The 27,088-nt window shown below is 28.9% G+C and overlaps 1 protein-coding gene across 6 annotated transcripts in view; it reads right to left on the bottom strand.

Annotated features, from left to right (window-relative positions):
* LOC107444359 (uncharacterized) overlaps positions 1-27,088 on the bottom strand; it is a 35,329-nt gene that overhangs the window by 3,413 nt on the left and 4,828 nt on the right. For 2 of the 6 annotated variants that reach the window (XM_043047985.3, XM_043047986.3), the window contains exons 2-11: positions 18,974-19,034; positions 18,799-18,885; positions 18,016-18,109; positions 17,252-17,399; positions 13,425-13,472; positions 10,474-10,579; positions 9,365-9,475; positions 9,217-9,264; positions 5,066-5,364; positions 544-2,009 (exon numbers count right to left, since the gene is read on the bottom strand). In XM_043047985.3, coding sequence (XP_042903919.2) covers positions 1,728-2,009; positions 5,066-5,364; positions 9,217-9,264; positions 9,365-9,475; positions 10,474-10,579; positions 13,425-13,472; positions 17,252-17,399; positions 18,016-18,109; positions 18,799-18,885; positions 18,974-19,034 — 1,284 coding nt within the window. In that variant the 3' untranslated portion in view covers positions 544-1,727. Of the gene's footprint in view, positions 1-470; positions 2,010-5,065; positions 5,365-9,216; positions 9,265-9,364; positions 9,476-10,473; positions 10,580-13,424; positions 13,473-17,251; positions 17,400-18,015; positions 18,124-18,798; positions 18,886-18,973; positions 19,035-27,088 lie in introns of those variants that run through there. The other 4 variants (XM_071177852.2, XM_071177851.2, XM_087157772.1 and 1 more) reach the window with 4 other exon arrangements.

Below are 27,088 nucleotides of genomic sequence, written 5' to 3'. Positions count from 1 at the left end.
AAAAAAAATGTTTAATTAGACGATTAATCTAATTCACAATAAGACAAATGTGCGTATTCTTTATAGAGTACGTTATAATTATAAGATCCTTTAAAATGATATTAAACATAATACTATTGAAATTAATCATCAAGGAACCATTATACAGCATAATGTTCTTATTATGCCTTTGACAAAAAATATTACAGTAGTACATACTTAAATTACAGGCATGAACATAAGTACATAATCTTCAGTTATAATAATACGTTAGCCTAAATGATTTAAATAATTTCAAAGAATTGTTTGTTTTTTGTATATGATGCACAAGAAAAAATACATAAGTGTCAGGTACACGCTACAAATATTCAATGCTTTCCCAAAGCAACAGCAATTCAACAAGAGCACATCACTGCAGCTGTGACAGACATTCATAGAAAATAGCTATTGAATATATGCAAACTGGTTTACTGGTGAAGTGGTTTACCACTGGGATGGGTATTGGGTGACTAAGCATACACACAATGAACATTTGCTGTATATACCAGAAACTTGGTAAGTGTATACATCTTTCCAAGTATAAACGGTTTTTTGTGCATCATATACTTGTAAATAAACAGTCCATTGAAACTGGATGAATCATCAAATCTAACTGACTCTGTATATAAGCTGTATAAACCCTTAGGCGCTTGGTTCATAATCCTTGTTCTTTTAAACATATTTGAATGTAACTTTAATTATATGCTATATGCTCAAGAAAAAGGCTGAAATTTTTTCAAGGAATGGCACTACGCTGTCTATGCAGGTGAATAGCCCATTTCAATTTTATGTAAAAATTATGTTGTGGCCATCACATGTGAAACTCGTATGTATTGCATTTGATATACAAATGACAACTAATGAAGTTAACTTGACAGCTGTGTCAATGTGGTCGAAGGGTTTCAGAATAATATTGATCGAAAAGACATCTGCATGCACACAGGTATGCGAGCAAATAAAATATTTTGCTCTTGTCTGCTTCTAAACTGTTATCTTTCTCTTTACATTGTCATAGAGTTACATTGTCACAAGTTACCACGACTTTGTTTTTGATCGAAACCTAGGCCACATGATATACATATATTTGAAGTTTCAGTATGATCTGATCAGTAGAATCTCAACTACAAGTCTTTGAGCAATGTCAGTTCCATTGTTAAGCAATTCTTAAAAATAAAAATACAGGGTGTGTCACATTTGTCTCTGGGTTTTGGATGGTTTATAAAAAATGATGTGATTTTATTAATTAGTACATTTCTTTTAAGGGGTTAAATCAAAGATCACAACCACATTTGCTACTATTGATTGGGACATGTTGCAGAGAGTGTGGCAAGAATTTAACTTCAGACTTGAAGTCTGCAGCATCAGACAAAGTTCACACATTGAATATTTGTGGAAAAAAACCTGGAGGGAATTGTGACACAACCTGTATTTACGATTTTTTTCCTCCCCTAATAAAGAATGGGTATTTTGCTAGCAATTAATAAGTATTAGGATGATAACAAATTGTGAGAATTTCTTTAAATAGAACAGAGGTAAATATACAAAAAAAAAAAATTTAAATTTTTTTTTAGGTAATTTCAATCTTCAAGAATAGAAAAAAATGTGTATACGGAGTAAAAATCTGATTGCCCCTAAAAGTGTAGAACATATCAGCCATATAAATTGACCTCAGATCTTAACAAATAACATGAGACTGTTCAACATATTTTTTAACAATGTTCCATTAATTTGTGAGATCTTAAACTTGTGGTTAACTTTTGTTGAAGAGATTCATTATTAGATTCTCCACAAGAACTTAAATTGAGACAAAGTTTAACTAAATCTCTTGGAATCAAGTAACGAACCCCAGGAACGAACTCTTGGGCAAACTGGCGTTCCGCATAATTATTATTAAATTCCAAAACAAACAAGTGGCAGTAATCCTTTAAACATCTTGACCAAGCACTGAGGAGAATATGCAAGCCCTCACAATAAATATCATCTAGAATATTCTAAAATAAAGTAAAAATTTTAAATGAAAATATTAAATGCAAATTGAAATATGAAAATTTAAAAACATCCTGGAACACTAGGTGTATGTTTTAAACTTTCAAATATTTAATTAAAAAATAGTATTTTATTTCATATTATAACTGACCTTGAACAGCTGACTAAATTCTGAGTTTACGACTATTAATGTTCAACTCTGCAGCCCTACAATTTTCAACCCAATTCAGAAGACAAGGGAACTCCTGGATTCATGAGATTCCTGGATTCATATATTCACTGAGACTTCATGGAGGATTTTTTGATGAAACCAACCTGAACTTGCATTACATGGAGAGAAAAAACACCAACCATAGGCGGTTAACAGGAAGTGGATTTTAACCAATGATTCATCTACCACTAAATATATTTTACATCCCCGCTGGGGCTGCTACAGCTGGGATTCAAAACTAGGACATCCCATTCGGAGGCAAATGCTCTATCCCCTGAGCCACCGAGGTGCCAAAAAGAGTATTTAGTAATATTTTAAAATTATTCAAAAGATAGGAAAATATTAATTGAAGTGGTGATACTGAGGGCATGAAGGCCTGCAGAAGGGCAAGCGATCATTTGGACTGCCAAGTTAGGGGAGCATCATACGAGAACTAGATTTAACGATCTCTAAATTATTAACTTATTCCTTTTTTTAAATTATTGTCTGTTTGAAAAATATATTTATCAGTTCTTTTTTTGTAAATTATATATTATTAGTTTTAATTTTCTTTATAATTAAAATTCTATTTCTAAAAGTTTCACTAAAGATAGAAAGAAAAATGTGCAGTTGAAAAACCACTTGTTTGAAATTGAATAGAATAAGTTCTGCATTTTTCAAGAAGGATTTCTTCTCTAGAGCTTTATGACTCAGGAGGAAATCATTTGACAAGGGGTAAGGAGGCAGAAGACATTGCTTTAAGTTTCAAGCCAATAATCTCAAAGAGTGAATGCAAGATAAAAACAAGGAAAGGAGTCACCTTGGAGAATGATCATGTGGGCTCTTGTATATTTTTATTTCAGTCTAGCATTCATTATTTTCAATTTAGTGTGTTACATCTTGTTAATTTTATAAACAGAGGGGGAATTTTTTTTTTAAATAGAGCATCCCTTTGGAAATTTTTTTCCTCATCTTATCTTAATCTACTTTTAAATCAAAGATGAAAAAAAATTAAATAATGATTTTTTAAAGCTATGTTGCGATGTGTCATTCATTATTTTATGATCTTTAGTCTACCCCCCTTTTTTTAAAAATAAAATATAACTGTTTGCTCAATAGATTTTGAAAATTAATGCAATTTGAAATTGTTTGGTGTTAATTTTATTTTTAACGACTAAATGAATTTATTATTTGTAAAAATAAAAAAGAATGACATGAATTAATTTTCAAACAAAAAACTGTGTGCGTTCAATTAAGCAATAAAATATGATTATCGGATATGTGAGCTTGTGTGTTATATGTTCTCTTAATTTTATGTGAATTATATCTTAATATTTTATATAAAAATACTTCGATTTAATCTCAAAATGAAATTTTTAATTGAATTTTTTATCCAAATTTCAGAGGATTTTTTTTTATTAGTGTATCCTGGAATTGATGATTATATCTATACAGATAGTTTAAACTTTAGCTTTTACTGTATATAACACAGTAAACAACTTAAGTTTTAAGAATTAATATTTAAGTAAATGAAAGAAATTAATTTAATGAAGTATTTATTTCACAATATGAAACAAAGATTATTATCAATGTATCATTTTTCTTATACTAAGGTAGTAAAAATTCTCAAATAAATTAATCGTTTCATTTTTTTTTTTAAACTGTACAGTTGAGTTAATTTGGTTTATTTAATATCTAAACCAAGAACAAACTTTATGAAGATAACTTATACATAAGAATCGCCCAGAGCTTAAGTAGATTTAGTTCATAAATTATAGTTTTGAGTCAATCAAGCTAAAAGTTCAGACCTATATACTCTCAACATCTTGAACGTTTATACCTCAAAAACCGCGCTATGTCAAAAAAGTATTTTTTCACCTGGCATTATATATATTAATTTGATTTCCTATGTCAAACAATTTTTTCAGATAACTTTGCTATGTTGAATATTTTCGAAAAAAATCATAATGTAAGTTTATTGTTAGCCAATTCTTTTCTATTTGATGCATAATTATTGTCTTACTTTTAAAGAATATCATTGCTGTATTTAGACCTATACTCAACTATCATTACATACATAATTATTAGTAGTTATTCTTATGTTTCACGATTCTAATTTTTAGAGTACTATTTTAGAGTATATTTTTCTACTTTTTAGAACTTATTTAGTTCTGAACTTGCATCTCGAAAACTCTCTGTCTCAAAATTTTTTTAGCAACCCTTCAGTTTTTAAATATCGAGAGTATATTGTACTACATGAATCTTAAGCTAGTGTCTTAGGAAATAGTTTCAAAATTGTGCGACAAATCTTTTTGAATTGTGCAGGCAGGCTGCAGATGACTTATAAAACAAACAACTAAAACAGAAAAAAATTTATTTGGAAAAAAAAATAATATTTTTTTTTTGCTTTATTTAAAATTTTCCAATTATTACAATTAAGATTTTAACTTAGCTGCCTTATAATATATTTTCAACATCACAGAAATTATTGGACTTTATTAAGCAGAAATATAGAAAAAAAAACATTTAGACAAATTTATCTGGTAAATGAAGACATTTTGCTGGTGGACATTCAGAGACTTGTATGAGGAAACTAGTAAAATATGCCTTTTTTTATACTTTTTTTTGCAGAATTTATGCGACCTTATCTATAGTTATTTACAAACACTTAGCATAAGGCTGTGATCTGAGCATAAATTTGAAAATGTATATTACGAAAAATAATACATGGAACTATAACAAACAAACATTTTATTTTATTTCTGGACTTGAAACACTTTAGCTCTAAACACTTAATTTAACAGTTAACAATTGAAAAAACAAATTTTAATGATTTTGAAAAAACAAAACGAAAAAATTTAGTAAACTTACTTGATTTTTATTTCGAGGAGACAAGGCCTTGCCAGGTTCCACAAGAAGAATTCTCTTACTTGAATTAATGGGGTCACCAAGGCTTTTGCATTTGTAAAAAAACTGAGTCTTAAACCAAAGAGAGTCAATGTTGTTGTAGAACATTACATCCATCATGGTAATAACTTTGAAGGAAGCATATTTTTCAAGGAAATCTTTTAACAATAGAATTTTACTTTGGATGCCAGCATCAGAAGAATGCAGTATTAAAAGTTCTATGTTGTCAAATAAAATATGACATCTTTCCTCCGAATTATCACCTAGGAAGTAAACAATATTATAGCATCTTGATAGCACAGTAGTTAAAATACTGAGATATAATTGCGAAGGACCTTGTTCTATCATCAAAGGCCCTGTAAGTCTACCTAATATCAGATTGATGGTACCAGTTTGTCTGGTACCCATTGGCCAGGTTGCAATGTTGAGCAAATAGCAACTATCAGGTTTCAAAGTGCTGAGATTTAATTATGAATGTGACAGCTTAAGTTTGATCTTACCTAGCTTCAGACTTATGTGTACCAGTGTGTCTGAGAAGTAAAGGTGGCGAGCTTGCAATGTTTGGCAAATTGCCACCACCATACCTTTAGTTAAAGTACTGAGATATTGTGAAGGTGGAAGCTTAAGCTCAATCCCACCTACCTTCATATCAGTATGTACCAGTTTGTTGGGAAGTATAGGTGGCCACTGTGCAAGGTTAGGCAAGTGCCACCATCATAATGTTGGTTAAAGCACTAATACAATTGTGAAGGCGGCAGCTTCAGATTGATCCTATTCAGCTCCAGATTTGGTACCAGTGTACTTAGGATGTAAAGGCGGCCAGTGTGAAATGTTAGACAAATCACCACCATCATACCATAGGTTAAAGTACTGATATAATTGTGAATGTGATGGCTAAAGATTAATCCTATCTAGCTCTAAATTAATGAGTACAAGTTTGTCTGGGCAGTAAAGGTGAGCAATGTTGGACAAATCATTACCATCACACTGTTGTTTAAAATACTGAAATATAATTATGAAGGGTGAAGCTTAACATTGATCCTACCTAGCTTCAGACTACCTAGCTTCAGACTAGCTTCAGACTAGTACCAATGTGTCTGAGAACTAGAGGTGGCCAGTGTGCAATGTTCGGCAAATTGCAACCATCATACCATTAGTCAAAAGTACTGAGATATTGTGAGGGTGGAAGCTTAAGATTGATCCTACTTAGCTTCAGGTCGGTATGTGCCAGTTTGTCTGGGAAGTAAAGAAGAATACTGGGCAATGTTAGCCAATGTGACACCATCATAATGTTGGTTAAAATCTGATATAATTGTGAAGATGACGGTTTAAGACCTATCCTATCTGGTTCCAGATTAATAAAAACCAGTGTGACTGGGAAGCAAAAGTAACCAGTATGCAATGTTGCGCAAATTGCCATCAAATTGTAGGTCAGAGTACTGAGATCTAATTATGAAGGTGGTGGCTTACGTTTGATCCTATCTAGCTGTAGGTCCATGGGCTCCGGTTTTTGGGAAGAAAAGATGGTCAGCGTGCAATGTTGAGGACAAATTGCTATCATCATTGTTTTGGATTTCAGATTATGAAACCTTAACAACCATGACCTCCTTTTACGACAACTGGTTGTTGTGAGCCGCGATGGCCCAGGGGATAGAGCATTCGCCTTCCAATGTGGCGAACCAGGTTCGAAACACAGTCAATGAGAATTCTGCATCTGGCTTGGACCGATCACAGTGCTGACATGAAATATCCTCAGTGGTAGACAGATCATGGGTTAGAGTCCCCTTGCCGTCAGGCTAACCGTGGGAGGTTCTTATGGTCTTCCTCTCCATGTAACGTAAATGCGGGTTAGCTCCATCAAAAAGTCCTCCGAGAAGGTACATTTCTCCCAATACTCGATCCAGGATTTCCCTTGTCTTCTGGATTGGGTTCAAAATTACAAGGCCACGAAGTTGAACATTAGTAGTCGTAAACCAATGAAATTGGGTCGGCTGTTCAACGACGGTTATAAAATAAAACTGGTTCTTGAGGATATGCTTAACTTTCGTTATTATCACAAAAATCATTTACACATTAACATTTAGTAATAAGACCTCTTCTAAGAAACATTTTTTGTGCCAAAGAAAATGGCCTTTGGCAAAGATACTCAAAAATTGATAGAATTTTCAAAGAGCTCAATAATAAAATTGTTTTGATTTTGATGCTCTTTTAACAGGGTGTGTAGCCAAATTATTTAACAAAAAATAAGCACTTTTCAAGCACTCAAGAAATATTTTTAAGCACTTAAAAAAAATCATAATTAGGCAGGGTTGGAAAGTTTTTGACAATTGACCGTTTTATCTTCTTTTAACCATCATGTGAAAGAAAAGAAAAAAAACCTTTTGACATTGTTTTTGAAAATTGTCAAAAATTATGAAATTTTGAATCATGCAAAACGAATGGCGTTTTCATACGCTATGAACTGAAAATACGCCGAAATAGATTGGGGTTGAATTTATTGAGAAAACGTTGAATAGAACAATGTGAACTGTGTCATTTTGCATGATTCATAGCAAAAATCAACATGGTAAAGGAAGAATCTCATTTTAAAAAAGGAAAAATTAAGCACTTTTTAAAAACACCTAATGAAAAAAGCACTTTAAAGGCTTTTAAAAAACGAAAATTGAAAATAAGCACCTTTAAGCACTTTTTAAAAACGCTACGCACCCTGTTTAAGAGCATCAAAATCAAAACAATCAATTGGGCTTCTCATATTTTTAAAATGGGTAAAATATATTTAGTGAAGATTTTTTATTTTTTGCAAAGTTCTTTACAAATCAGAAAAGAGGAAAGTACTGTAGCCTTGTAATTTTGAACCGAATCCACCCAGAAAACACAGGAACTCCTGGATGTGGTATTGAGAGAAATTTGTCTTTGTTGAGGACTTTTTGATGAAATACTTGCATTAAACTGAGAGAGAAACTGGGGAAACCTCCGACGATTAGCCTGACGGCAAGGGAACTATTTCTCCATGATCCATTTACCACCAAGGATATTTTATGTTAGCACTGTGGTCAGTGCGAACAGGATACAGAATTAGTATCGACCTGCCATGTCTGGGATTCCAACCTAGGTCTGTATCTCCTGAGCCACTAAGGCTCTGTGAGTAATAATTGCCATTTCAAGCAACCCTTAGTTTAATAACTATAGTTCAAAATTAGCAACAAAAAATATTTTTACAAATTATTCCTTAGCCTTAGACTTAGAGATTGGGCAGCTCTAACGAGCAGGGCACATCGACCAGAGGTCTATTGTACCCAAAACCTAAAATCATGATTAGCATGAAAGCCCTATGGCTGAAATAAAATTCAGCAAGCACCTTACAGGAACATCTAGCAGTTCCCAGGCATTGACGATATGCTGCCCTAAATGCTCAAATCTTTGAGCAGAATAGACCTCACAATCACAGAGTATGTGTCGTGATGTCTCTTCTTCTAGATGACATCCCCGACAAAGAGAATTGGATTCTATTCCCATAATGTTTAGGTGTCTCCTGAGGATACAGTGACCAGTAAGAAGACCTATGATCTTCCTTATACTGTTTCTACTAAGCTTTAAGAGTTCCTTTTGACGTACACTAGGACAGTCTCGATTCAGCCCCTTAGCTTGTCTCTGACCGTCAGCAGCGAGCCATTGCTCATGGGCGATCTTGCCGTAGAGCTTGAATATGGTTGCCCTAAATGAGGAGAGAGAAATTCCCAGCGCAGGTTCAGGGCCCCAGAAAATTGCATTAGAGCCAGCCCGTGCTGCTTTGTAAGCTAGCTCATTTCCACAGATACCCATATGTCCTGGTACCCAATGCAGGGATACCTTGTTATGAGCGGACAGGTCACAGAGGACCGATTCCTTAGCCTTACTATCACACAAAATTTCCGTATACAATTGGAAAACTTGCCAAACACTTAGGGTGCTTTCCTTACAAGACAAAAACTAATCTTACACACTAAAGTTGCTTTAAAGGTTTATAAAACCTTTACTTACAAACTAAGAAAACATGTTCATAAACAATTTTTGTTGCTATATTGCTATACATATTAAAAAGATATGGGCGAAAATGCACTAAAAATTAAATATACCTGGTTGGAATATTAGACTGGTTAGACGATTGGCACTTGAGAAAATACCTATGAGAATATAAGAACAATTTATAAAAAAATATAAACAGAAAAGATATAAAACTCTAAAATAATGCATTACTTTGAAAAAATTATTTTTACTACTTACTTGGCTTATATTTTTTAAGCATAACAATGGTGATTATAAAAAGAAGTATTGTTGAGGGTATTAACAGTAACTGTATTTTCATAATAGAAAACTCTTTTTTCTTTTTATTTGCTAAAAAGAGAAGTTTTAAACAGTTTAACACATTTATTTTTAGCATTTAAACCTAAAATATCAGCAAAAACCATATGTTGGCTACTAACAGAGCGACATTTTGAATTGTAAGCTTAAGAAATCAAACTTACTTACTTTACTAATTTCTGATATCATCTATACAATCATTTTCATTAACAGAAAAAAAATAAGACTTCTGAAAAATTTTGTTTGTTAGATTTCTCTTTTCCATTAAATTATAAAAAAAATAATCAATTATAAATTCAATTTTTCTAAAATATTTTTCATTTTAAGCTTAGCTCTTACACCTACTTCTTATATTTAATCATTTTAGTTTAAGAGTTCAGAACCTTACCTTTAATATAATTGCACACCATAATTTTAAACTGAAAAGAACGTTAGTCTTTCTGAAGCAGGCAAATTCAATTTGACTTAATTTAACTGAATTTTTTTAAAGATAATCTGAATTGGCAACAGAAAAATTTTACAGGAAAGAGGTGAAAAGCAACAATAAAAAAATAAATAAATTGTGTGAAAAATTAAAATACTTAACATAACAACACAATAAGAACATTTTGAAGAACAAGTGGTCAAATCAGCATGTTCTACTTCATTTCAAATAAATGCTTTGAAATACTTATTATCAAAACTTTTATAAATAAAATTATACAAGTCAAGCTAATATTTTGTTGACAACTGTAATATATAAATTGATAAAAATAAATATTTCTAGAATTATAATTATCTATAATAATGTCAATTGCACAATATTTAATGTCACATAATATTTTATGCTTTACTTAATATATTATGGAAAATTTTGGAAAGAATAAATAAAATTACATCAAATACAAGTGCTTAAAACATGTTCTATGCATATTTTGAAATAACTATTATCAGAACATTTTAAAATAAAATTATATAAGTCAAACTAATATTTTGTTGGCAACTATAATATATAGACTGATAAAACAGAATATTTCTAAAATTATATTTACTATCTGTATCATTCACAATACTAGAAGAATTAGCCATAATATTTAATTCCTCAGAGCAAAATATTTTTTCGTGTGGAGGACGTGGCCATTCTTCGTTAGGGGAAACCTAAAGAGATAAATGCATAATCTGTACAACATTCAAAATAAACAAGCATTGTTAGTTAACTAAGTAAAAATATTCAGAGTGAAGAAAAATTTGTAACTCAGATTTACAAACGTAACAGCAAACTGAATCACTTTTTAAAGTATCCCTTAAGGCTTATATAATTATAACATTTATTGTAAAATAACTATTTGGATTTGTTTTCCAAGCTAGTATATCATCTAAAATTTATTAAAATTTAAGTTCTTTTTAAACCCTTGAAATACAATGGAAGTCGGTGGTTAACTCGTAAAATACCAATATATTTAAATTCTGATTCTTTCTTAAAACATATTAAATGAGATGATAAAAATTTACTTGATCTAAAAAAATCATACGATTATTTATCTATCAGCAACCAATCAATAAGTATCACTTAAAATGTTAATTGTTGAAGGAATATTAAATAAAAATAAAATACTATTAATTACATTTTTGCTTTTACAATTTACTTTTTGAGCCCTTAAATTACAAAGAAATTCAGGGTAATAATATGTATGACATCAATAATTTTTTTATGCAAAAACATATTAATTGACACCCAATTATCATTAATTTGATAAGACAAACAATTTTTTAAGGATTATCCTCAACCAATCAAAAAATATCACTTAAAAAGTTAATTTTTGTAAAAAATGTTGAAAGAAAATAAAATGTCTTTAATTACACATTCCTTATTTATATTATAGAAGACAATTAGAATTAGTGATTCCACAAAAACTTATACATAAAAAATTGAATGAAAAAAGCGGAGGTTTTTAAAAGAATAATATATTTTAAAGCAATGTCTAATGTGACCAAATGACAAGAATTGGTGAATTTTTGCTGTAGACAGTGATTTAAATTTTCGGACTGAAGCCTTTTTCTTTTTTTTTTAAATTTAAAAAAATTGCTTCTTAACTGACAATTTGTATGATTATAAACTATATAGAAATCACAAAATTTTCATAAGTTGGTTTTTTAAGTGCATTCTTCAGGGTTGAATTTTTTGAAGAAAAATGATTGACATCCTTAAAAATGAATACTTTAAATTAAAAAAAAAATGTGAAGCACTCAACTAATACTAACTTTTAAGCCATAATTTTTTTTAAACATTAATTTTCGTAAATTACATATTAAAAAAACTTTGTGGGCTATAAAGTGCAGGTAAAGAATGATATAAGGGAGGAATTTCATATACAAGTTATTCAGTTTTAATTCAAAAATTAATTGATTGCATTAATTATTTTGTAACAATATGGAAAATACTCAGGTCCACACTGTATTAAGGAGACATATAACTGATTCCACTTTGAAATAGATAGTAAAACATGCTTGTACTCAATGACATTTTATTCTTAATTTTCTGATATTCAATAATATTCACCATTTTATTCTTAAGGTAAACAAATTTTGCAAAACCAGATAATTAAATTACTTTGGACAACTATTATTTTGACTAAAAAAAAATGCTTGTATTATATTCCAATAAAAAAAAATTTAATACAGTAATTCTGAAAATTTTTGTAAATTACAGGTCTTAAGCAATTTTTATGAAACTAAAAAATTTAGTTACTGTTGACAGCCATTATTTTGATAAAAATGTTTTGTATTATATTCTTAAAAATATTTATATACAGTGATTCGAATAAATATTGTAAATTAAACGTCTAGAGAACCCAGGTCAAAGAATATACAAAGGAGAAGATATTGCTCTCCGAATACATAACTAACAAGGGAAACTGCTCAGTGTGGTAAGCTGTACCAGAAAAACAACTTACACAAGGAGAGCAACATAATCAAATATTGTGTACCAAGATTCAGCACACACATGTGAGAAGCAAATTGACAGTCAGGATCTATGTCACCTAAACTGGTTGGGTTAGGTTCCTCCCGCCATTTTATTCTTTTATTCCATCTTGAAAAAGGCCGACAGATGTCACGAACATAGACAATATAAATTAAATCTCAAAGAATTAACTTAATAAATATAGTACTATTAATAAATAGTGCATAAATGTAGCAACAGACCAACCATAAATAAAAGAAAAAAACATTCTCCTCCCTAACCCTAGAAGTGGTTGGAAAAGAGGTGGGTGTAAGTTGGTTTTAAGAACAGCTTCTGCCCTCCTAAATGTTGTTTTTTCCTCTATGCCAGGGACTGTACTAACCTTAGAGGGACTGGTTTACATTATGTCTACGGAAACTAGCCTTCTTTATCTCTATACATTCTTTGGCCAGGACATTCAAATGTCTGGTTTTTTACTTAAAGAGAATCCCAATTTAAAACAGTATAGAAACATTTTAAAATATACATGAAGAGTAATTATTTCATGCTTTAGATTTTTAAATATAAACTAAAATTTACATTTAAAAGTTTCCAAATATTAATAAATTACAAATATTTTCGAAAAATTAAAAAAAAAATGATGAAAAATTACATGCCCCTGGGGATAAGCATAAAATTATTTTTGCAATTTGCATACTTTGCATATACATATTTTCGGCATGCTATGGCGCATAACTAGAATTCCTGATACATACATAATTATAAAAACAATACAAAAGTTTATAATTTTAAATTTACCCTTGATTAAATTGTATGTCAATATTACTACATAAATGATTATTTATTGTGTTTTCCGGATATAGGTATAAATTTAATAATTGTATAACGATAAACCCACGGAAATTTTTTTTTTTTGTTTGACTTCTGTTATACAATAAAATGACAAACAATCTGACAAATGCATAAAAATTGCAAAATTGAAAAATAAAAGAAATTATGAAAGAAAACAAACTGAAGAAAATGAATGGAAAAAAAACATACAACAATAACATATGAACCAGCATGCAAGTCAACAAATTCCATCAAAGTCTGAAATTGTAAAATAAAGATTTAAAATCTAAAATGGCAAGAATGTTAAAATTAAAAAAATAATAATAATAATAATTTCTTTAGATTAAAAAAAACACAACAAATTAATGAATAAGATCAAAAGTAAATGAACTAGTAAATAAAATAAATCTAAATTAACGAAATCACCCACATAAAAAAAAAGAAACTAATTACTAACTTCATTAATACATAGTAAAGAAAATTAATACGAAATTTATTAACACTTATAAAATAAACCTATTATAATATAAAAATGGTTAATTTTAAAATTATCTTATAATAATGACATACTTAATTTTAGTGCCAGCTTGTTGAAAATTGTTGTCATCAACAAAACACAACCAAAATTTTACAGATCTGATGCTTGATATGTTTTTATGCTTCCTTAATGAAGCATTGTTATTACAAAGCAAACACCTTTACCAGCATTTAAAAAAGTCTAATCAATGAAAAAATGAAAGAAATAAAAAATATTTGCAACCAGAAAATTTTTTGTGAAGTTAAAAAAAAAAAATCATTGCTATTAGAAAATCAGCATGTGAATTTTAAAAAAAATCATTAAATGGATTTTAAAAAAAAAAAAACTACAAATAAATGCTAAAAAAAAAAAAAAGACTCAAACACTTATTTTAAAATTTACATGGCACAATATTATTATATTAATAAAACCAGGATTTCAATAATCATGTGGCATTTAGAGTATTTCAAAATTAAAAAGAACTGCCATTCCTCAGATAAATACGCTCAATTGGTACATTCTGAAAAATATGTGTAGTAGCTTTAGGGTACATTGTGTATGACACATTTTTTATAGTTGCGTAGCAGGTTATAATTTTGGTCCACTAAGTGTTTATTGAAGTTGTAAAATCTAGATAAAATATTTATTTCACTAATTATTTAGTACAACATTACTTATTGATAAATTATGCATTTAATTAAGAATTCTGTGTTATCATTTCCCTTTCGATCCAAGAAAATTTTTTCGTCTTAAACAAAATTATTGTAAGAATCCATTCTCCACCCAACCGAATTCAACTGTTGAAGGGGTGGAGACGGGCTGGAAAAATTTTAAGTATGCTTTAAATCCTTTCTATTTAATTCTTACAAATAAAGTGATGGTGGATATTTACCCCATTCAACTATATCTTTTGAAACATGCAAAATATGAGGCCAATACTCAATCACAATTTGAGATACAAAGTGTGTGGTATTTCATATACTTTATTCATTTTTTCTTGTAAAATTATACCAATGCAATTTAGCAATCAACACTTTTTAAAAGATAGTTTTGCATTATATACCTGTTGGTTTTTACATAAGTGACAAATGTCTTTGCTTTAGCCATAGGGGTTGTTAGTGGGGAGGACAATAAGTAGGGCTGCAAGTTTGTCGCGGGAAAAAAGACCCCAAATTCGTGGAAAAATCGAGGGAAATTTTTAAAATTACACAAATTCTAAACATAAAAAAATTTATTACATAAATGATGCAAAAGACAGAAATTGCGCAAATAATAAAGAAAGCTTAAAAATACACAACAAAAGTATTTCTTTGAATTTCAAGCAATATTAATATTTTTATTTAAATGAGCAGAATTTTGGTACAAAGTATTGTACATTGTGAGATTATTCTCATTTATCCTTCGTCTTTCATCACTTAATACATTTTTATACTTAGAAAACGATCTTTCTGCGTCAACGCCGTTTTTAAGCACCGACAAGCTTCGAATTGCCACTTTTGCCAATTTTGGAGCGTTCGGTCTTTGATTTCCAAAACTCGATCAATTTTCCTTCACCAACGCGCAATTCCTTGACCGTTGCTTTGTAAGAAGTAATTGCTGTGAAAACTCAAACATTCTACATTTAAACTACTAGTTACAAGTTACTAGTTAAACTACTACCTACTAGTCCCTCCCCCCCTTCATCTAAGAAACTGATCCATATTTAAGAAATCACAAGAAACCGCCTAGGAAAAATTAACTGGATATGTAGAAAGGCAGAAGAAATTTCATTGCCCAGTGCAATAGCATGTATAACAATTTTTCTGTCAAAGATTTGATTTATAACATTTTCCTTCTTTTGTGATTCCAATTTCTTTTGTACTCTTACTGACTTCAGGAAGGTAATTACCCTCCCTAAGTGTAAACCACCTTAGTTGACAAGATTGTGATTATCTCTTATCTCTGAACTATTTTCATGTCATTTTGCTATTGATTCACTCCCCTAAATATCTAATCAATTTTACATGCTAAATTTAAGGTTCAGGAAAATAAAAAAATTCTGTTTAATAAAAATAATAAATAAAAAATGAAAAAAAAAATTAAATTTTAAGCAATTTTCGGGCAAGTCAAGACATATTGAGAAATTTGCGGATTTTATAAAAAAAAAGATGACAATTTCACAGAAATCATCGCGCCTCGACAAACCTGCAGCCCTAACCATAAGTATATGTCATCCTCAATAATTTCTCCTAGTCCCCAATAATATCATACACACAAATAATCAAAATTTTTCATGAACCATTATTGATTTAAATTCATCAAAGTTAAAGACAAGAATAAATAAAATATTTGCATACATAAGAAAGTTGTTTTCTTGTGATAGAGAACTACTGTTTGTCCAAGATAGGTACTCTGCCAGACATTCGTCTGGAGCTGTGGCGGTGACTATGGTAACGAGGTATGATAATTTCCAGTAGTGGTGCAGGATCCCTCTTTAGGACTGGTTTCGGCGAGAGAAGAGATCTCTATCATCGAAGCTAACCTCCCTAGAATGCCCTCTTCTTGTTTCCATAGCACCAGACTGACACAGACTTAGTGGCGGTCAGAGTACCTATCTTAGACAAACAGTATTGTTACTTTAATCCCCTTCAAAAATTAGACCCTGGTGATGCCCATGGTTTTAGAGTAATTTACTTTGAAAAAACTCTCTTTAGCGTCAATCATTTAGATATTTTTAAAATTTTAATTTTGTTAGCAGTTTAAATTAATGGGTTTTCATAAATTTAAACTGTAACAAAATTAAATTTTAAAAATATCTAAAAACGCATTACTGCATAGTTTCAAACTATTTACTTAAACCCATAAATCACAAAATTGAATACTATCATAATTAAACATTTCGTATAAATCATTTTATAAGTTGACATTTTTGAGGAAAAAAACTTATAAAAGTTCTAAAAATTGAAACTTATTTTACCTAAAGTAATAAAGCGACCCCTTAATTTTCAATCTTTTTCTAAAAGGTATAAGACTATTGAAAAGAGAAATTTATTGGTCAGGTTCTACGTAAACAAGAAAAATTTAAAGTAAAACAAGTTTTTCATTGGAACCCTCAGGGCAATAGAAAAACCTAAAAATACCTGTCTCAGGACGACAGTAAACGAATTGAAAGCAATAGGAGAGACATAGAGAGAGGCTTCTAGGAGAGCTATCTGGGTACAAATAGAGTGAGATGGAAAGCTATGATAGATAGCCCTATTATCCAATTCGGAGTGAAAAGTATGTATACTGCTATTGAATGATACTCTATTATTAAAAGTTTAAAAAGTACAAAAAAAAATTTAATAAAAAAAAAAGAGGAAAACGCAAATCAATAACTTTACCTAAAATCCAAGATGGTGAGACAGAGGCCTTTCAATTTGGGCAAAAATGTAACTATAGTAATAAACTGTTTTTAATTATTTGATAATTAAAAAAGAGAGAGCTAAATTTATGCAGTAGAATAAATGATAGATTTTGTTTGCACTGAAGAAATACTTACCTCACTTTTCACATGATCCTTTACGCATAAAAGATACAAATTAAAACAGTTATTTTCAGTTAATTCTTTCCTTCGCAGTTGAACTTGATAATATTCATAACATGCTACATACTCAGGTAAAGGTCTAAATTTAACAGTAATTGATTTTCTGAAAAAAAATTATTAAAATTAAGGTGTAATTATCGAAAGATATGATTAAATTCAAGTTTAAGTCACATACGTTTAAACACTCTATAAGTTACTGTACCAATTTTTGTACCAAGATAACACAGATAAAATTGGTTTTAAAAAATAGGTTAAAAATATCAGAGTCATAAAATTTTTCTTTTTTTTTTTAATATATATTTTGAGCATTTTAATATTTTATCAAAAAAATTTTTTTTAACGATTACTAAATGGAATTGGAGATCAAATTTATAGGTTCAAAGCTATTCACCTAATATGAACATTTTATTGCTTTCAAATCTTAAAAATAAACATATCACACAAACGACACAGTAAAAAACAGGAGCATTAAGTATTATACAAAAAAGTATTAAGACTGAGTAAGTTTCAATGGAGTTATTTTGCAATGCTCAATCATGATCACTTATCAAACATAACCAATTTTATTTATTTATTTTTTTCCTTTGATACCCTTCATCTGTTAAATCCAACATCCTGTTGATTTTCGTCAAAATTAGGGATCAATATTTTATAATTTTGAGCAATATAATTTTCAAATCCTGCCACAGTTTAATTAACACAATTAAAAAAATCATTACCTCATTAAATCATATTTTGCAGAAAACAAAATATCAAAGCTTTCACAATCAATTGAATTCCTTTTTTTTCTAAGTTCCATACAGTCCTGATCACCTAAAATTAAAATTCTAAAATAAAGTTTACTAAAAAAAATAATAATAATAAATAAAAAAAAAGCAATAAGTGGAGAAAAAAAAATGTACTTTATTAATAAGATCAATTCCATTGTAAAACCCTTGAACAGTGTAATTTGATATTCACTAAAAAGTTTATTTTTCTCGAGTTACAAATCAAATATTGAAAATTAACAAGAATGATTATAATGGAAATAAATAAGTGTATATGCAGTACAGAACCCGTTATCCGGAAATCAGAGAACCAGAAAACCAAAACGAAATTCAATAAATTTTTCCGCCATATTTTTAAAAAAATGTTTTTTTCCTCATAAAATTGTAGGATTTTTCTTTCTTTTTTGAAAGATGTTTACCTTACCATCATTTTGGAAATAACCATTAGTGTATTACTTCATTGTTTTTTCTTCTTTTCAAGATTGTTTCCAAATTTTTTCTTTTTTAGTTTGGTTTAACAATTAAAAAAAACGGCTTTTTGTAGCGATTCAGAAAACCGGAAAAATCAGTTATCCGGAATAGCGATGGTCCCGATCGTTCCGGATAATCGATTCCTTACTGTATATGTCTCAAAATTGGTCTACTATGCACAACACAGATCAATAATAGTTTAAATTACTATAAGTTACTGGATGAATAATGGAAATTTAATTTCAGCATACTTTGATTTCATACCTTCACAATCTATGGACAAATCAGCTGAATCCAACGGTGTGACTATGAATAAATCATCTGAATTCAATGGCTTGTCACAGTCAGTATCTGAAAAATGGTTTAAAACATACTTTTGTGACACTAATAAATTGATAAATAATTCATTCAAATATATCTAAACACTGAGATTGCATACCTTCACACTTTAACGTCGGTACATTATATGGAGTACAGTCAATTTCTGAATCTTCAAAGTACTAGAGAAAGTAAAATATTAAAAAATTAGAAAGAAAAGATTTAGTTTTAAAAATATTAATTATTAACCTCATATTCTTTTTATGAACACTTAATTACTTTAAACTGCTGAAAAGAAGGCATTATTAGATGGAAATTGTAGTGGACAGAGTATTAAATAAGAAGTTTCTAGGACACACAAACTAAGTTTGAACCAATTCAGAGCAGAGGAAGGCTCCATTTCTTTTTCATTGCAAATAAAAATAACATTAGTAGATTTTGCGTACAATTTGTATCACCATAGTAATAGATTATGCACAGTTTTCCAAAATGGATCTGCTACATTTTTCGGTTTACTTTTCCTTCAGTATCTTCTTCTTTAGCATATTGACGGGGGAATTACAAACTACTAAGAAAACATAATGGAAAGATAACCATTATGGTATCTCAGCCAATATAATCCACAAGATTTGGCAAATTAAAGACAGTGGCAGGCGAGAAAGATGTATAATAAATAAAAAAACGTCATATAAGGGGACTAACTTGAAGGATATAACCTTCAGTCAAACCCTGGACAAATCAAAAAAAAATTTTTTTTTTTACATTTTTGCAAGATTAAAAACTTTTTCGAGCCTTGGCAGTTGGTAGGAACAGTTAGAAATATGGAAATATCCCCAGAATAAAATTTCAGAATTTCATTTTTAAACTGGTAAATAACAGTTTTCGATACATGTCTCTATATGATCTTACAATAAATAGTATTTTTTTCTCATAGAAAAATGTAAAATAAATATTCAATATAGAAAAATTCAAACAATGATGAATTTACAAAAAAATTTTAATGCCTATTTTTTTATTTTTTTGTACATAGAAAATAAATAAAAGATTGTCATTTTTATGCACAAAAGTAACATTTATAAAATTTAAAGAGAGCAAGAAATTTTTTTTGTCTGATAATAAATTTTTTCTCATCAACACATAAAAGAATATACGTATTGAAAAAAAAATTACACATTTCCTCCTTTTTAGCACTTTATAGGTTATAAAGGACTTAATTAAACCTACATGTGGAGATTCGTCCTATATCAATGGTGATAATTGCGAAAACACTGATTGAAAAAACTATAAAATTAGTGCCTCAAATAGTGAATACTCCAGCTTGTAATTTGATTTTTTCGTATTATAAGATTTTTGGGATTTTCAAAAATAACAAAAAATGCAAAAATAACAATTTTAAAACAGCAATAACTGCCAAAAAATCCTGATCGAAATGCTGCATAGATTTTCCCCATATCGAGAGTGTTAAAAAGTAATTATTCAAGTGTCCTATTCAAACTCCTTGTTTCTCAATAATATTGTATCAAATTATCGAGATTTTAAAAAAACATGTGGATATCAGTGAAAAAGTCTATCGCAAAATCAAGACATTGTTGCAAATTGAATTTTGCGTTAATAATAATTAATAAACAATACAGGGATTTAAAAAGAAAAACATTGAGAAAACTCATAATATTGGTAGCAGATAAAAGATCGAAACACCGTGTGGATTTACGATGGTATCTACCAATAAAAAGTGATCACTGAAATGCGTGATTTCAATTTTGAGCCCATAATGATATCGGAATTTTAAAAATCATAAGAGAATGCATTGAATTAACTACAAAAGACAAAAAATGATCGAAAAGAAAATTTACAATAATGGCGAGTGTGTTGAGAATTGATTTATGAAATGCACAATACGTAATTTCAATTTTTTAATACCATATAAAAAATTAGGTAATTCAATATAGCCAAATAAAAAAGAAGGCAAATATATCACATTGATTAAATAATTCTTCCGCTGCAATTCGGAATTTGCATAAAAATTGCAACTCATTAAAATTAAAAATTGAGAAAAAAAGCCTCGTTTTTTTCTAGCAAACGATCTTTTGGAATTATTTTTTAAATGATCAATTTTATACTTTTGTGTTCTCCTCAGTAGTTCATTAATTCCAGCCGATTTTTTTTTTTTTTTTGTCTTGTGTTCCTGAATTTTGCCTGAAATTGCGTTATTTTCTAACAAATCTGTGTAAAATAAGTTGTTATCTTACGAGAATAAGAACTTAGGAGGGGAAAAAATGCAGTACAGATAAGAGCGAAATAAGTCTTCTTAACGAGATTTTGGAAAGTTTAGAAATTTAAATTTTAAATTAGCGAAACTTTGCAAAACTTTTGTAGGAATATAAATTGATTAGCGGAAATCCGCAAATCTTTGGTCTTGAGAGTAGCGGAATTCCGCAAATTAGCGGTAGAATATCACATACAGTAGAGTAGGGGTGCACAACCTTTTTCAGTGAAGGGCCACATGCACAGCAGATTGACCAATGAAGGGCCGCATGCCAAAGTATTTAGACCGACATATTGAAAGCAATTGTTAGTGGTGATTGTTATATAAACATCATTGTTTATATAACACTAAATCCTTTTTGTTGGTTAACCTTGTAATCTCTTTGCAGAAAATACAATACTTTAAAACGTTTAAAATTAGAAAATGCAAAACTGATTACTTAAGAAGGAAAACAGAGTTCGAAAATCAGAATCAATTTATCAGAAAAAATTTAGATAAATTGAAATAATTAAAAAACTATGGAAAAATTGAAATTTTTTTTATCACATTACAAAATACAAAAGTCCGTTTAAACATAAATTTTAACGTTAAATTTTTTTCTTCATAGAATTAAATTTCAAATAAATAAATATTCTAGTTATTAATATAAATTCAAGTTAAATACTTTGATTTAAAGAAAGTTTATAGGGTTAAAAATGATTAAAACAAAACCCCTTCAGTGGAAAATAAGATTTAGCATTTATTAGGAAATGTACTTTAACTTTCAGACATTTTTATTTTAAATTAATAATAAGAGGCTGAGAGAGGGAAGAAAAAGAAAGAAAGAAAACACATTAAATTTTAAGGAACTATATTCCTTAATAATAAAAAGCTATTAAAATACTTGTTTACAACTTTTTATGACAAATATAATTTTAACATGACACTTACTATTTACAATTAATACACAATCAATTAACAATCAATAAAATTTACATTACTTTACGAAACTTATCTTGATTAAATTTTTTATACAGTTAAAATTTAATGATATACAAATCATTTCCCAGCATATAATCATAAATGATATAAAATGCTCCAAGAAGGTGGAAAATGGTTTAAAAAATTTCTTAATGGTTATACTGTAATTTGTAAAATTTTTGAATATTGTGATAATTTTATCTACTTGATCATGTGACATTTTTTGAGCCATTAAATGAAAATGTAATGATTGTATTTAAAGACTACTCTGTAATTTTGAACAGGCCAAATTCATTCTGGAAAACAGTCTTTCGACAGAAGCTGTTGTTGTGGATAGTATTAAATTTAGAGCAAATAACATAATCAGTTTTGGAATTTGTCCTAGATGGTGTTCTTCCTTTCTGAGTTTTTAAATTGCGGAAATACATATAGCGATGTGATATTTTTTAATTGCTTGAATACGAATTGCTATGTGTTATTTTTAAATTGCTTGAATACGAATTGCCATGTGTGATTTTTAAATTGCGTAAATAAAAAACTCGATGCTTGTTTTTCAAATCGCGTGAATACGAATCGTGTGGCTTTTAAATTGAGAAAGGACTACTCACAACACTTGATTTTTAAAATTCATGAATATGAATCGCGATATATGATTTGAAAACGCGTGCATATGAATTGCGGGAAAAGTAGCAACGGATGATATATACGAATCGCGATATGTGATTTTAAATCCCATAAATACGAAACGCGATGGATTATTTTTAAATCTCGTTAATGTTAATACGAAATGCGATGCGCAGTTTTCAGATAGCGTAAATACAAATTACGATGTATGACTTTTAAATTACATGTGACAACAAAAAGAATAGGTTCGATGTGTGTTGTTAAACTTGCACGTGTTCATGGGACTAAAGAATTATGCCGTGTTTTGAATTATTTTTTTTGCAAAACGGACCGCGTTTAATATGAACACATCTCGTTTTTTTTTTCCTGGGAAGGTGTTGATTTGGCTTAGATACGTAATTACTTTTTAAGTTACGAAAAAAAATTTAAACTGAATCGAATTTCACGAGTTGTAATATTGTGTGAAAAATATCAGGTATATTCTAAATCACAAATAAAAATGCAGCAATAACGGGAAAGAAGAAAAAACACGTTCGAAAAACCTCTTAAAAAATGCGTGTTAAAATCGGCACAACGCAAATTATAAAATCAGCACAAACAGAGCACATAAAAAATAATTATTTTAATGCGCGATTCAAAACTCGCTTGCTGTCAAATCATAGTATTAAAAATATCATAATCTTTTTAAATCACGGGGAAAACGTAATAACTACTAACCAAAATACTTTTATATTTCAGATGAAATTGGAGTGAATAAAGTTCATCAAAATTTTGTGTAATTTAAAGTCGGGATTTGAAATTAAAATGTCGCAAAAACGTATAAAAAATATCGGTACTTTCAAAACCTTGTAGAAATGTGTAGCAATAATTTCTAAAATAACGATTAAAAAATAATTTGATTTGCGATGAAATCATTACAAATAAGCCATGTCAAAAAATGGTTATCTAAATGAGCGATTCTTTACTCGCGATTCGTAATAATATCGTGCTAAAATATCGAAGTTTTAAAAACCGGGCGGAAATGTGCAGCAATAACTGTTGAAGAAAGGATCTAAAGCCATTTAGATTTTCCATGAAGTTTGCACAAATAAAGCGTTTCATAACTTTCAAAAATCGCTATTTCAGAAACTACTTGAAAATGGGTAGCAATAACTACCGAAAAGTCATTGGAATCGGCACATACGAAAAGCGTCAAAAGTGGTAATTAAAATTTGTAAATCGTAATAATGATGTATTAAAAATATTGAGATTTTTAAAACTATGCTGAAATCCGTAGCGTTAACCATCGAAAAACTACATTGATTGAGATTGGGTGCGTCAAAAACTTAAAAGTGTAAATTTAAATTACCGAATTTTTTAATATTTTTCAAAAACAAATATTTAATTTTTTTTCCATTTTGTTCAGATTGCGGCCGCGGGCCGCACATCGAGGGTTGGCGGGCCGCATTTGGCCCGCGGGCAGGCCCGTCCCTAACCGATTCGAGAGGGGGGGTGTTGAAGTTTATTTTGCCGACTATCATGTACATATATATATATATATATATATATATATATATATATATATATATATATATATATATATATATATATATATATATATATATATATATATATATATATATATATATATATATATATACACAATTTGTATATGGCTAAAGCTTGATAATCAAAGGTAAAACAAATCAAATAAAAGAGTTCAAATGCGCCACAAAACTTGAGCCAAAGAATATATATTCTTTGCTTGAGCTTCCAAAGTTTATTTTGAAATCATTTCGACTAGTTATAAACATAATGCTATTCATCGAAATAATTTTTACAGCACTTAAAAATGCAACCGCCATGGGTGAAAAATGTAGTATTATTGATAACTAAATAGTACCAGCAATTATTCAAAATAATGCAAAGAAAATATACTTTTTACATTTCTATTAATTTTAATTATTAAAATGGTAACAAAATATTAAAGAAAAAAAACTATTTTCAAATAAACTGAAACTTATTCAATTAAAATAAGTTTTCAGTAACATTAAGCAATAATTATTTGTGGAAATAATTTTAAAAAATAAAGTTGTAAATTTAAATGTTTTTCAACGCAACTTTGAAATACTTTTTACATTATATTTAAATATTTTTTTGAAAAATCACTTGGCAATTAAAATATATCTTTCGTTTCATTTAAACGTTGTTACCATAAGCTAATTACAGCAACTGTTTGACGATGAGAAAGTAAGTCATAATCAGCAAATACAGACTTCTATAAGATATTGATTCAAAACAAAATTTATTCAAAAGTAAATTGACCTTTCATTTTTAAAAAATAAGAAGAAAAAAATGTAGAAAAACATTGAAAATATTTGCCATTTAAATTATAAATGAAGAAATTCACGTAAAAATGATAAAAAATTAAGATATTAGTAAAATTACGTTATATTATATTAGCTACATAAATTTACTTCGATGTTGTTTTAAAAGCAAAAAATATTCGGCCAACTTATCATGCTTAATATTGTCAACAATATCTTCCTCTGCTTTGAGTAAAAGCAGTGAATTTAGGCGTTCAGTGGTCATTGTTGTTCGAAGATAGGATAGTTTTTAATCAACTTCATCTTGCTGAAAATTCTTTCATTTGTCGCAACTGTCATTGGTGCAGTTAACGCTAATAGATTTAACAATAAAAACTTATGAAAGCATTTATGCTAAAATGTATGATTCTGCATTTTTAATACAAACTGTGAATTGAATTTTTACAAAATTATAAAGTTTTTTTTTACTAATAATTAACTTAAATGAAAAACTGTTAACTTTAGTCAAAAGGATAATATAGAAACATTAAATAATTAAATACATAAGAAATACGTCGGTTCCAGCCAAATCTATGCAATTAAGCGGGTTATTCGATCAAAAGGGGAGTGCAATATTCAATCCAAAATTCTGAATTTTTACGAAATTTTACTTTTTAATGGTATTTAATGCATAGTATAGCATTTTGATTAAATAAGCTCAGTTTTATGATCAATAAACAATTATAATTAAAACTGTATGCGTTAGTATCATAAAATATAAATGTCATTTAAAATTACATAAAAATAAATCAATATTAGTAAAAACTATAATGTAGGTACTAAAATATTAATTGATCCCTTCCGAAAAAATCTATAATTGAAGACTGTTTTTTATACCCGTTGAATTCATCAAAATTAGAATTCCCTTTTAGTTTCTACTAAAAATTTCATGACTTGCGTGTATTCCTTTCAAACAAATTCAGAATTTTTTTTACTTATTTATTTTTTTAATCTTCGAAACTTGAGAAATTTTAATTAATGCTCTATTTAAATTAATGCGCTATTTTAGTTAAGGGTTTTCTGAAATTTATTACTTCTAAGATTCATTGTTTTGCTTTTTTCCGATTAATTTAAATCATTCCTTTTCGCTCACAACTTGCACCCAACTCAAAGTCATTAACTGGGTTAAGCAATTATTCTATTTAAGAGAAAGACTCTCTGTACACTAGTGTGTTAGGTTTTTGAAACTTTTTTTTTATCAAAGTTAATAGTGCATCAACATGGGATCACAAGACAAATCACTCTATCCCTTTTTTACATTCTAAATGATGTGTGTGTGAAGTAAGTCAAAGAGGGGTAAAAACCCCTTCGTTTACTTCAATATATAAAACTGGCAGCAAGATTTGATTAATTTTTCAACTTTACCCCAAACACCTACTAATGAATAAGAAATCCCTATTGAAGTGACCACATATTGTATCTTTATCTTAACTGAAAAAGGGAAATTCCATTTTAGCTGGTGAAACATTTTTCAAAAATAAACAATATATTTTTCGTTTGAGTACCACTTCTTTATGCAATTAGGCGGGGGTAAAAAACAACAAATAACTGTTTAAACGGGGAAGTTTTACATTAGTTTCTTCTAAAATGATTTGGTTCCATTAAATTTTATTCGTATAAGCGGGTAATTCGATTATGCGATTAAGTGGGGACGACAGTACAAAATAACTAAAAAGAATTATTTATCAAAAAAAAACTCAATTTTCTATTTTTAAACACGTTACATTTTCAATAAAATTAACATTAGTACATTTTTCTTCATAAAGGATTGCAGTTTGGACTTATAAAAACAAAGCCTACGAAGAAATATAGAATTTGAAATTTCAATTAAATAAGATATATGAAAAATAATTTCAGCTGAAAAAATCTAAAAAAGAAAAAAAAAATACTATTTCAAGCACAAAATAAAAGCTTAGTAAAAAGTAAAAAATGGAAAAAGTATCCAATTTTCAAAATTCAGATGTGATTTATCTTTTTCTATCCCTAGCTCCTACTAATGAATATAAATAACATAGCATTTTTAATTGCTCTTTTTTCTTTC

Source organism: Parasteatoda tepidariorum, chromosome 2 (genome assembly GCF_982258835.1).
Source record: "Parasteatoda tepidariorum strain Cologne lab strain chromosome 2, Ptep-v5.0, whole genome shotgun sequence".
Taxonomy (NCBI): Eukaryota; Metazoa; Arthropoda; class Arachnida; order Araneae; family Theridiidae; genus Parasteatoda; species Parasteatoda tepidariorum.
Note: the sequence above shows the minus strand (reverse complement) of the source record. Positions and strands in the feature narration are given on the sequence as shown.